This window comes from Pelecanus crispus, chromosome 1 (assembly GCF_030463565.1).
Source record: "Pelecanus crispus isolate bPelCri1 chromosome 1, bPelCri1.pri, whole genome shotgun sequence".
In the NCBI taxonomy this organism is placed as follows: Eukaryota; Metazoa; Chordata; class Aves; order Pelecaniformes; family Pelecanidae; genus Pelecanus; species Pelecanus crispus.
In genome coordinates this window covers 64,176,184-64,189,820 of record NC_134643.1, presented here as the reverse complement: position 1 = coordinate 64,189,820, position 13,637 = coordinate 64,176,184, and the positions used below count along the sequence as shown (strand labels likewise).

The window sequence follows — 13,637 nt, the reverse complement described above, 5'->3', positions numbered from 1 at the left end:
GTAAAGAAGTAGTTCTGGGCAGCTGTATTCTCTATAGTATGGTGTGCTCTTTCAAAGAGCAAAGTTCAGACTTCCTACATGAAGCTGGAAATAAGCAGAACTCTAGAGTACATGAATCAGCCTATACAGGGCATTACCACTTTTCCTCAGTCTGTACTGAATCTGGCATAATTGGTAACTGTCCTGGTTTCGGCTGGGATAGAGTTAATTTTCTTCCTAGTAGCAGGCACAGTGCTGTGTTTTGGATTTAATAGGAGGAGAAGAATGTTGATAACACACTGATGTTTTTATTAGTTGTTGCCGAGTACTGCTTATGCTAGTCAAGGACTTTTCAGCTTCCCATGCTCTGCCAGGTACACAAGAAACTGGGAGGGAGCACAGCCAGAATAGTTGATCCAAACTGACCAAAGGGCTATTCCATACCACATGATGTCATGCTCAGTATATAAACTGGGGGGGGTGGCCGGGGAGTAGCGATCGCTGCTTGGGAACTGTCTGGGTATCGGTCGGCAGGTGGTGAGCAATTGCATTGTGGATCACTTGCTTTGTATATTATTATTACTATTATTATTATATTGTTATTATTATTATTTTACTTTATTTTATTTCAGTTATTAAACTGTTCTTATCTCAACCCAGGAGTGTTTCTCACTCTTACTCCTCCGATTCTCTCCCCCATCCCATCGGGGTAGGGGGAGTGAGCGAGTGGCTGCGTGGTGCTTAGTTGCTGGCTGGGGCTAAACCACGACAGTAACCTTGCCCTAGACAATTATGTGCAGGGGACAATCATTCAAATTGCTACACCTGAGAAGAATAAAATATGCCTCTCCTCTTCAAAGATGAGCAGGCTATGTCTACACTATCAAGTAATACTATGTGAAGCAGCTGGTTATGGCAATCATATGTTTGTTTACACTATAAGCATTTTGGGAGTTTACTCTGGACTACTCCTGACCTTGTCCCTTGGACTGGCAGCTTATTAGCCCTGTGAATACAGTAGCTGCGCTCCTGGAGTGTATATCCCTGTTTAGCTTCATCTGAAAGAGATGCAGTTTACAGACTGAGAGGCTGCTACACAGAGCACACCAAAGCGTAGTAAGTGGGAGCGATGAGGATATTAACCTGTTTCAAGTGGAAAGACTGTTTTAATCCATCCAAAAGAAACCTGAAAAGAAAAAGAATCTGACATTCCTTTGGCTATTGCAAAATTAATGCCTAGATGATTAAGGTTCACTTTTCCTTAAGGATGCAAACCAAACATCAGGCAGATCAGTAAGTGAACAATGCTTTTAGTTCATCCCAAGAGAGGCACCGAACACCTGGTTTTAGAGACTGTGTATAACTATTATGTTGTTTTATATGCAGGGAAAGCATGGCAAAGAGAAGGAAGTGGCATGCCTACATAGCCATGCCAGCTCTCCTTTGCTAACAAGATATGACTACAGTACTGCACTATACTTTGCAGGAATACAGCCCAAGCAACTGACTCAACCTCACTTCACAAACCAGCCAACAATCAGGGACTACAATACACTACTGTTCCTTCAGAGGGAAAAAAAAAAACCAAACACCACACCAAAAAACCAAACAAAAACCACAAAAGGGTATGCATGTATTTAGTCTCAGGCTGAGTCCATAACAGCACGCTAATGCTTCGTATGAAAATTAAGGAAGATTCAAGACATCAGCTCATCCACCTCATCTTGCCTGCTGAGGTTCCTGTGACAACAGACTAGACAACCTTACTCAAACACATCCTCATCTAAGGATGCAATCACTCCACAGAACAGGCAGCTCCATTTTAAGTTGGCAGAAGGCCTCAATCCATTAGGCATACTCATAGCACAACCAACACCGCATCAGGATCAAGTCTGACATCAGCAACCATCCTTCAAAATAAGAAGCCAGTGATTGCAAGCATGAACTTGAACACTGAAGATAAGAAACTCATGTTATGTGCCCTCCTTGGGCCTAACAGAAGGCTTGAAGTCACACCTACATTTCAAGAAAAAGTCCTAGCCAGCAGGTACAAAGAAATGGAGGATGAAGGGGAAGTGGCAGGATGAGTTAGGGCACTGCCCGCTTTTCTTTTGAACCGGGTCATTGTGGGAACTGAAATGCAGGAGTTATGTGGCCAGAAGGCACTCTGGTAAGAGCAATAGATACAAACCACCTTGAGCTGCAAAATGTCTCAAGGCTAACATTCCCCTTTCTGAATGAATGAACTAGCAAGTAGTACAGTGTAAGAGGCAAGTGAAAACCTGCTCTTTATCTACAAATGCAAATAATGGTGTAGCTTTACAGGCAGCTGGGATTACCCAATAGCTTGCTGTGACCTGCAAGCAAGTTTCACTTTCCCTGGCCCAAGGAACCTGGTCCTACTTTCCTCCTTGCTCTGTTTTTTGACACTCATCAGACCCCTCCTTGAGGCCAAACTCATTAAACTGGCAGAGAACTCTCTAGTTTTCTGAAGACAGATGGAAGATAAAAGTGTGCAACCGAGAGGAAGGAAGAAGAGGAAATGGGTAGAGGCACTATCACTTTTAAGACAGCTGGCTGTTAAATTATCTCACCATGTCTTGTTGAACCCCAGTCTTATGCAGTGGGCTCAGGACTACAGTTAAATGCTTCTGTGAAGCAGATTCAGACGAGTCTCGAATACAGCATCTTTTGCTTTGCCAGGTGGTTACTGTGAAATGTATCCCAGGACATTTATTTTCCCCATTTATCTCGCAGTCATTTCAGGAGCCTAATTCAACAGTACAGAGTCTAATCTCAGATTTGGGTATCTAAACCTTTCACCACTGCAGAGTGGAGAAACAGACGACTACCCTCCTTTGGATGGTTTCTCACCAAATATTAAAAAAAATTTAATACCTCTTGCCATGTTGTACCAGAGCATGAAAGCATAATGGATATGCAAAGCTGATTTTGTAACAAAATAATCCACACCTAAGTTTTATTTTAAAATTGCTGCATAAAGCAGGTGAAAATGGTCTTCCTTTAAAATAAAACTACCTGCAATATAAACTGTATGCCCTCTAGAATGGCAAAAAAGAAAGCCTCAAAAATAGCTGAAGTTTACTGATAGGTTTTCAAAGGTTTTATATATATAACAATTTAACAAAAATTAATAAGATAACCCCTAGCATAACAGAGACCAGTCACTTAGCTTCGGTTTAATAGAAAAAATTAGAAGTACTTCTGGTTAAAATTGGTCTTGCCCTGTAACACATAGTGTAGAAATACATTGCAATATTTTTTTTTTTTTCAATGCACGAACAGTTTAAGTAGTTGAAGCAGAAAATTAAAACCACCTCAAAATTTCATACAAATCAAGAAACAGGATACCTGGGATTTTTTCGTATGTCATCCAGCTGGCCAACTACATGAGAGACATTTGTGCGAATCATTTTGAAAGCAATTTCCTCTTCTCCCATGATTTCAAACCTTATTGTTAAAAAAATATTTATACGTTACTAGAACAACCCTCAAGTCAGGTTCAATAAATATTAATTTAATATTTTATTTAATAACTTATTTCTGACTGTCCGACCTTCATAGAATTTATAATTTGAATTATATCAGTATATTTACATTTTTCAGCTAATGTTCTTGTACAGAACCACTTCCCTGTAGATTTATTAGTAGCCACCCATAAACAGAACTGAATTCTAATACAAATTATGTAAACTACAAGTTGGCATAAGAGTAACAATTATATCTGAAAGTAGACACTTATTATGCTTTTTTTTAAACATACGAAATTTACAATTTTAATTTGTAATTACACTTCAGACATGAGAAAACATGTTCTTATTATCCAATCGCCAGTCCCAGAAAAAAATCTTAAAATAAAATTACAGAAGAGTATATAAAACTACAGCTTTAAATACAAATAAATCCTTCCTCACCCACCTAATCAGTAACTTGCAGACAAAACAAGTATATGAAATGCAGAAGTATATAATTTCTGAAGGATATCTTGAGTTTAAAAGGGGGTCAAATGCTTTTTCAACAGTCTTACTAGAGGTACCACACTTACATTTTTCACCTTTCTTATCCTTATAGAAGCAGAGACCCTGCCTGCTCCTTGAAGTCTCACCTGAGAACATACTCTGTTAATTTTGTGAGCTTAATAGATAATAGTTATTCAATATTGAAGTTCAACAGAACAAAAGAGCAGCTTATAGCTTAAACTGACTTATACTACTGTATTTATATCATTAACCACAGCAAATCCTTGCCTCCAGCCCAGTATTTTTCAATCTCATTTGTTGTGTTAGCTTTTCAGTTTTAGCATAAACTCTACTGGGAAGAGAATTATTTATAAAGCTTACAGCACAGCTTGAGGTACCATGAATTAATGTGTAATAAATGTCCAAAAGCTGCCCTAAACGGCATCTGTAACCTTCTTTCATTCTACAGTTTTATTTGACTTTGTAGCCACTCCTGGGGCAACTGCATGCTTCAGAGATTTCCCCATTACTCTCCCCTGCCCAACACCGCTGCAGGAGACAAGGCTGTAAGCTCCACACCACCAAAGAGCCTCACTGGTTTCAGTGAAGAAAGAATAGAATCATAGAATGCTTTGGGTTGGAAGGGACCTTTAGAGACCATCTGGCCCAACCCCCCTGCAGTGAGCAGGGACAGCTTTAACCAGAGCAGGGTGCTCAGAGCCCCGTCCAACCTGACCTTGAATGTTGCCAGGGATGGGGCCTCCGCTGCCTCTCTGGGCAACCTGTTCCAGTGCTTGACCACCCTTCATTGTAAAGGATTTCTTTCTTATATCCAGTCTAAATCTACCCTCCTTTAGTTTAAATCCATTACTCCTTGTCCTGTCACAACAGGCCTTGCTAAAAAGATTGCCCCCTTTAAGTATTGAAAGGCCGCAATAAGGTCCCCCCCCGCAGCCTTCTCTTCTCCAGGCTGAACAACCCCAACTCTCTCAGCCTGGCCTCGTAGGAGAGGTGCTCCAGCCCTCGGATCATTTTGGTGGCCCTCCTCTGGACCCACTCCAGCAGGTCCATGTCCTTCTTGTGCTGAGGGCCCCAGAGCTGGACGCAGTACTCCAGATGAGGTCTCACCAGAGCAGAGTAGAGGGGCAGAATCCCCTCCCTCGACCTGCTGGCCACGCTTCTTTTGATGCAGCCCAGGATTCGGTTGGCTTTCTGGGCTGCAAGCACACATTGCTGGCTCATGTCCAGCTTTCCATCCACCAGTACCCCCAAGTCGTTCTCCGCAAGACCTGAGAGAACCTGATCTCAGGCAGATCTACGCAAATACAGTTATTCAAACAAACCCACAGTCATTATCATGGTTTGTCCTGCCCTTTCCAAAGGGGATGGAAACCCTTTTCTTGTCCCCCTCCCTCCCTACCGTCACTCCTTCTCCTTGCAGGAAAACTACAAGGTAGTTAGGGCTAAAATGCTTTTTCTTTTATTTTCTCTTTTTACGCTTCAGTAGAAGAAAGAATGAAGCAGATTTACAACTTCTAGGTACAGGACAGGCTCTTTCCTCCTTTTTATGCTACTTTAACTGCCCTCACTCACTACCTATACTCAATTTATATAGCCATCTAAAGATACTCTGGCTTACTGTTCTACAACACACCTTGGGCCAGATCCTAATTTGACACAAGTAGCATGGAAATATTTATTCTACTAAATAAGAAACTATGAAAAAAATCACATCATTCTGCACAATGAAACATACATAAGTAGGTATCAGCATATTTCTTCAGTTCCACTGTTAAAATAAATTGAACTAAGATTTGTTAATATACAATCTTTGGTCATGTATGTATTTATACCTCTTCTTATCACTTTACAAAACCTAGTATGGCTTTTCACAGGACTGTAACAACATACCTGTATTTGTTTTTGTCCTTGTATGCCTTACGAATTCTGTCAGTCACAGGTTTGCAATTAGTCACTAGGTTTTTTGTTACTGGAGGCTGGAAGAAAACATTGTTTAGATTATAGGTTACTGAAAACTACGGAGTCTGTTATAAAGATGTACTTTGTAGAAAACTTCTACTACAGCTAGAAAGGCCTGTGTATGCTTTACTCTCCTGGAATGAAAGCAGTAGTTTCTTGATCAACTGTTGAGGGGAAAAAAAAAAAGATACCGGTGCATAACATCACGATTTCCTATGCATACAATTACTGTTTGAAAAATACAGATTATTTTCAGCAAAAACATTGCAACTTCTAGATTTCATCCTTAATAAAATACTCAGAATTGTAGCTCATTTGATAGTTGTCTTTCATATTCCTCGGGTAAAGGCAACCAGTAACACTGCCCAGACAAACTCTGCAGAACAGCTGATACACATTAGGCCTTACTTCTATCGCAGGCTATGTTGAAATGATTCTGGGAAATAAAATGCCTGTTCTCAAGGGATATTTCTATGGTAGTAGACTCCTTCCAAGAAATTTAGCTGTTGCAGATAGCAGAAGTAAAAATAAATTAGGCCTCTGTGTTAAACACAAACACTATTTTGTCACTATTTGAACTGACTGATAACATCAGTATGTTAGGCATTACTGCATAGATTAATAGTATTTTACTAATTCTCCAAAAATATTAAAGTAATTTGACATTGTTCCCAACCACTGAGACTTAAAGCATATTTATGGCAGCCATCTGTTATTACTACTCTTCAAAGTTTATACTTCACAGAATTTTGCAAACTAAATTGAGAGTCATAATGAGGCAAAATGAGTAAGGCTATTCTGCATGTAATGTTGCAGACTGTGCAGGATTCTTAAACCCACACTTCCATTTCTTCAAATGAGGCTGACAGAATGGCTTTATATAGAACTTTGCTGAAATTCAAACATAGGGGAAAATATTTTTAAAGCCTTGTAACATAACCTGATAAGAATACAAGGCAGGATAGGTGTCCAGAGGGTTGAAAAGAAAAAAAGAAAAAAGAAAAAAAAAAGTCAGTGTCCATATGCATTTATCTACACACACGTTGTAGATCTCTGTACTATGGTTTGCATGTGTTGGGGATCAATAATGCTCTTCTATTTCCCAACAATTCATGATATGTACTCATCGAAATTATTTTTGCTTTGATACAGTATTGGTCTGAAGCTATAAAACACCAGGTCATTAATTTAGCAAAGTACATGCACACATTTTTTTCAAATGCATAGGTTGATGCAGGGATTAGACTGTCATTGTAAAAGAAATTTCAGTATTAGTATCAGATCTAAAGATTCTAGATTCCTAAATTCCAGCAGATTTTAATGAGAATTTAACCACTAAAATAAAAATTAAGGACTTAAATCCTTAAGGAACATCTAGTCCCAAGACCTCAGTTTTCACAGAATCACAGAATGGTTTAGGTTGGAAGGGACCTCAGGAGCTCATCTGGTCCAACACCCCTGCTCATGCAGGGCCACCTAGTGCCAGTTGCCCAGGACTAGGTCCAGATGGCTTTTTAATATCTCCAAGGATGGAGACCACCCACAAATGGGCAACCTGAACCAGTGCTTGTCACCCTCACAGTAAAAAAGTGTTTCCTGATGATCGGAGAGACCTTCCTGTGTTTTCAGTTTGTGCCCATTACCTCTTGTCCTGTCACTGGGCACCACTGAGAAGAGCCTGGCTCCATCTTCTTTGTGCCCTACCTTCAGATATTTATATTCATTGATGAGATCCACCCCTTGAGACTACTCTTCTTTAGGCTAAACAGTCCCAGTTCTCTCAGCCTTTCCTCATAAAAGAAATGCTCCAGCCGCTTAATCACCTTCATGGCCCTTCACTGGACTCCCTCCAGTACGTCCATGTGTCCCTTGCACTGAGGAGCCTGGAACTGAACACAGCACTCCAGATGTGGCCTCACCAGTGCTGAGTAGAGGGGAAGGGTCACCTCCCTTGACCTGCTGGCCAATTTGTCTAATGCAGCCCAGGGTACCACTAGCCCTCTTTGTGGCAAGGGCACACTGTTGGCTCACATTCAACTTGGTGTCCACCAGGACCCCTAGGTTCTTTTCTGCCAAGCTGCTTTCCAGCTGGGTAGCCCCCAGCATAATACTGGTACATGGGTTAGTTCCTCCCCAGCTGCAGGACTTTGCACTTCTCCTTGCTCAATTGCACGAGGTTCCTGTCAGCCCATCTTTGGAAGTTAAAAGGAGTTAGTCTGAAGCCTTCAAAGTAGGAAGAATTCTTCTAAAGATATCCATCTGATGGTCTGGAGTTTTTGGGGGGTTTTGTTTTCAGTTTAAATACATGGGTTATAATTCAGATAGACTTATCAGAAAGTTCCAGTCAGAGAGGTATTGGGCTTATTTTCTTTTTGGTTCACAGCAGTGAATTTTCCTAGCAAGGATGACTTTTTAAATCCCATATATAATAACATTCTAAAGCTCAGCTTTTCTCTTTTTTTAAAGGAAATTAACAGCTTTATAAGGTAGGAAGTAGCTTGTAAAATTTTTATTTTAGAACACTTCATGTACACACAAGTAGAAATTTTTGTAAATACTTTCCTTCTAGAAATCACACCAGCTTTTCAAGCACAGTAAATACATGCTCAGGAAAGAAACTAAGCATCTTTTAACACCAATGTTTCTTACCAGATTGGGATCATAATATGCTTCCTGAGTTGGTGGAATGACATGGATCTGAGTGATGTTGGCAGGAAGAGCTTTAGAGCAATTTATTAGCATTTGTTCTAGACCCGTCAAATCCTAACAGAAAGAGAAGGAAAAAGAAAAGATAATCCTGTTTTCTCACTGACATAGTTTTAAAAACCCTGGGTGCACAGGCATATTTAATGTTACCTACAGAAGAAATTTCCATGCTACTGTTGGAAAAAGAACTGCTGAAGTCAGTGAGACTCCCCATATGCCCAAAGTAAAGCAAATGCTCAGTGCGTAGTTGAACTGAGACCAGATATAGCATGACTTAATGTCATTTTCATTTAAAAATGAAAACCACACCTTTACAGTGGCATATTAAACCACAAATCAAGCAAACAAACAGAAAAGTGAACTAAAAGGACCGGAAGAAGTTTTTCTGACTAAGGTACAAGTCAGGAACACACTAAAGTAGGGCTGCGTTCCAGCTATCCCAATGATTTTATGTGCTATTTCAAGAACAAATTATTTTATTGGTTTGTGCCAATTCCTCTCTGTAAAGCAGAAATAGTACACTTCGTTCTCTACTGTCTCTAAGAGCGTAAGTCCTACAAAGACCATGTCTCTCTGTTTATCAGGTTCCCAGAAAAACAGAAATGTGAATCTTTGTATATGGCCATAGTATTTACTAGTATGACTGCTTTGCTACCCTTTTTCTCACTTCTTTCGTTAGGCCACAAGTTCCTCAGGGCAAGGACTGTCTTATACTATGTGCAAGAACAAGAATAAGCACAGATCCCACTCTTCACAGTGGTTTTTACCAGTGAACATCTTTTCTGACAGACTCACGCTAACTGCTTTCTTTAACTTGAACACCAGTGATACATTTTTCTGATGCTGCTAGGACTCAATTTAATTGTTTACTCCATATAACAATGACAAAGTAGAACACAATGTTATATTCTCCATATAAAATTTAAGAATTGCCAAGTGTTATAGATGCTATACGCAAGAATAAATAAAGATTTGACTCATTTTAACAGTTTTGGACTTTAAAACTGAAGTTACTCTAAAAGTTATCGGGAAGGAAAGAGTACCTGTAAACTTAATGGTAATTCATGGATTCTCGTGGCCAATGTGCGAATCTCTCTGTCAGACAAAATGCCCGACTGGTCCGTATCAACCTCATCGAAGATCTGAGAAATGTTCAGTGGCTGGACTGCACTCATAAGATAGTAGAAATATGAAAAAGCAAACTGCATATCTTCTGAGTGCCGCACTTTATGAAATGATGTCTTGTCAAACTCCTCAGGAAACCTATGTAAGAATGTAAACTAATTTAGTACTCCAGTTTTGTGAAGTAAAACATTCCTTACCTAAAAACAAATTCTCATCTAGAATTTTAAAAGGTCCTCAAAAGTCTCCTTATTTTAGCACAACTATCATGTTGTAATAAATTCCCTATTTCCCTTTTCAAAATATAATTTTAATGAGTAGCCATCAACACATTGGAAATAGCTATAGCAAAGCATCAATAAAAAGGTAGAATTACCTACAGTTTCACATTACTCTAAACAAAGACATACTTACATATCCTGTAGCTCTTGCATAACAGTGCGGTCAATCATGTGAGGCATATGAGCAGGGACTTTCCGAGATGTAAATCCAAATTTGCTGTTTAAAAGCTTATTTACATATCGAAGGGAATCAGCAAATGTATCTTTCAGCTGCCTTCCAAAATGTTTACCATCAGTAAAGTATGACATTTGTTTGAGTAATGACTCTTCTTCCTAAACAGCAGGACAGGCATAAATCAAGGTTACATTACAGAAAAAGACCAAAAACATTAAACACACAGGAAAAATGACATTTAAGCCAGGTGTCAACTCTTTCCAATATTTGAAAATGGGAAGAGAAGTTTTGAATATTTTTCTTCATATTCCTTAGTTCTCTCTTTAAAAAAGAAAAGTTAAACAGTAACCTTTCCCTTAAAATTTTCATGCTTTGAGGAAAAGCAGTCTATAAAAAACTTGCTCAATACTTGTGCTAAGACACCTCACACACACCAAAATCCCTGTTTGCTATCACGTTTATTTGTAATACTGCCTTCTTTTTGCTGATTGTTCATCCATATTTGATAAACTGAAATCCCATGAATATAAAGATTCCTCATGCAAAATCCAATATCAGATGAACAGAGAGGTAGTCTTTCAAAAACATAGCTGCTTTGCTATTTGGAGTAGTGTGAAGCAGTTGCTACCAACTGAACACAGTCTTTATCTTCTCTTCTACAGGTTTTCAAAACTGCCAAAATACTTTGGCTGGAAGCAGAGGAAGCTTCTTACACACTTGCTTGACATGGTCTGGATATTCAGTTTTGTTGGCAGATTTTCAATTTAACTTCTAGAACCCAAGTACTTACCATTATACTTTTTTTTTTTACATTTTTTTTAATAAACTGGATCCATTTGCATAAATGCAATCAAAACAAAATTTAAGCTTTCTGTTATAGTGCTATGTCTGAACAATAGTACCGTGCCAACATACAATGAATAAAAAGTGAATCTGACAAAAAAAAAAAAAAAAAAAGCAGTAGAAAGGGAACAGAAATGAGTATTTACCACCTAGCTAAGAGACGCCCAGATCATAAACAAACTAGATTTTATGTGAAAAGTCAAAAGGAGCTCTCAGTATTTGCCTCAAAGGCAAGACACAATACAAATTTATAGATCATATTAACAGCATTCCACTAAATACACAAAGATGCAATTATTCCAATAAGCAATGACTTCAAGATACTCACATCAAGAAGGTCCTGGAAATACTTCTTTTTCTCCCATGGCAAAAAGCCTTGGTAACTTCCAGCATAAGACTGTAATTTTCTTCCCACTAGCCCCTCCCTTACATTTATATCCACCTGCGCACGCCCTTTTCCTCCTTCCATTCCCTGTGCATCTTCTCCAGTATCTAAATTCCCAGTATGTTTTGATTTCTGGGTTTCCCTTAATATGAGTGCATTCAGTACTTTTTCTCGAGTTTCATTTTTATTTCCCATGCTCTGGGCTGGAAGTGTCGATTTAGGCTTTCCTTTATAAATAGGTTTATTTGTGTTCATTGTCACAACAGTCCCCTTTGTTCCTGTAAGCCTTGAAGGAACTTCTTCATTTGCTTTCATTGTTTTTATTTTGCCATCGTTTACATCTTTATAAGGCTTCTGCCAGCTGCTATGGTTCTTCTGATCTTCTGAACGATTAGGCATGCCCTTCTTTTCCAGGCCTATAATACTCTTTACTGTAGTTAAGAACTGGAAAGGTCTCAGGAGAGCGGCCTTGGATAGGTTAAATCCTTTCTGAGTTATATCACCGTTCAGTAGTTTTAAATCCAGGTTCTGCAGTGCTAGCTGAACATCTTCAGGAAGGAGAGACACATTTACTGATGGTATTATCACCTCTTCATGTAGACTCTCTTTTGTGCCATTTCTATGTCTCCTAACTCTTGGAAAGCGTTTTTCTTCAGGAATATCCTCAAATATCATTTCAGCTTCTGGTATTGAAGTTGTAGTTTTAAAATCAGAGTTGGATTTTTGCATAGAAGTTGTGTTCAGTTTTGGTTCCTCTCTAGTATCAACTTCAACAGCTACCTGCATTTTAAACTCCTCATCGTTTTTATTTAGAAATGTAAGGTTAAAATAGATCACAGTTGCATTCATGCCACTATGCATTATGAGGTGGATAGTCTTCCATTTGTTAGCAACTGAAGCGTGTCGAATAATTGGATTATCACTATATGAACCCTCAATTCCTTTCTTGGCTATTTCGCTGAAGCTGAAGTAGGGCAGACATTCACCTTTGGGAATAACATAGTAGGTCTGATTAAGCTGAAGCGTCACCTTGTACATCTCTTCGAAGTGATCTGGGAAAAAAAAAAAACAAACCAAGAAACAAAACAAATTTCTGTCAATTTGCAGTGTGACACTTATCTTTCAGTCATTTTAATTGTTATATGCCCAGCCAGATTCACTATATTAGCAGGGAGACAGCTTTGTGAAAGAACACTTACTGCAGCTTCCAGTTTCTTGCCCACCTATCTTTAATAATGAATGACTAGAACATACTCAGATATATAAAGCTGCCAGACATTCCAGTGGTAATTCTAAAAGCGAGTGTCATTTATCACTCTTTCAGTCTCTACCTGAAGAGCTTAAGTGGCTTATTATCACGTCACTTACTTATGAATGATACATAATTTTAACATGCCCATACTACATTTTTGCTACATTTTAGTAGATTAATGTTACAATGGTTGGATTTCACTACTGCACTGCATCTTGAGATTTCCAAAATCAGATAGGCTGAATCGAACTTACCCCTCCCACAGCAGAAGACAGATATCTGTCAGCTTTCACATGAACAAAACCTCACTGCCAGTAATGGAATTGCCAGTAACACATTTGTCTAAGCTGAGATGCAGGGGAACCTCTATTCTTCCAAACAGGCCAAATTCTTCCATTTCTGTTCCCCTGCCTATACCAGACAGCACTCTCAATCACTTCATTCACTCTTTCTAGTCTTTCATTTCCAAATAAACTTCAGCCAACTTCACAGGTGACTGAAAGTAGCCTTTGGCAAGAGCCCAGGGCCAGGCTTGAGCTCGTGCTGTCAGCATCAGATTGGTTCTTTAATTTCTTAACCACTATGAGCACCATCAAGTCAGCTGCCCTTATTCGGAAAAAGACTGTTTGCATAGCTGAAATACAATTTCTCCATTTAAAATGTAACCCTGCTGTCCCAAGGAGTTTGATGCTTGCTGCTCTGTAAAGTATCAAGCACCCCACCCATGCTTGGTCAATAATGGTTTTATTAAATAAAGCAGCATATAATATTGATTCAGGTTTGGATTAGTGAATACAAGAAGCATCTGACTTTTTTTCAGCTGCTGGCAGCTCTTTTCCACAACTCTTGTACAGGGCATTTTAGCCCAATCTGAGAGTAGCAATGAACCAAGAAGTTCAGGCAATTCAAGACAATCCCTACAGAAAATTTATCA

At 39.0% G+C, this 13,637-nt stretch overlaps 1 protein-coding gene across 4 annotated transcripts in view; it reads right to left on the bottom strand.

Annotated features, from left to right (window-relative positions):
* GNPTAB (N-acetylglucosamine-1-phosphate transferase subunits alpha and beta) overlaps positions 1-13,637 on the bottom strand; it is a 47,900-nt gene that overhangs the window by 4,854 nt on the left and 29,409 nt on the right. For 3 of the 4 annotated variants that reach the window (XM_075720956.1, XM_075720973.1, XM_075720965.1), the window contains exons 13-18: positions 11,395-12,503; positions 10,182-10,381; positions 9,689-9,908; positions 8,589-8,702; positions 5,871-5,956; positions 3,352-3,450 (exon numbers count right to left, since the gene is read on the bottom strand). In XM_075720956.1, coding sequence (XP_075577071.1) covers positions 3,352-3,450; positions 5,871-5,956; positions 8,589-8,702; positions 9,689-9,908; positions 10,182-10,381; positions 11,395-12,503 — 1,828 coding nt within the window. Of the gene's footprint in view, positions 1-2,613; positions 2,690-3,351; positions 3,451-5,870; positions 5,957-8,588; positions 8,703-9,688; positions 9,909-10,181; positions 10,382-11,394; positions 12,504-13,637 lie in introns of those variants that run through there. The other variant, XM_075720980.1, reaches the window with a different exon arrangement.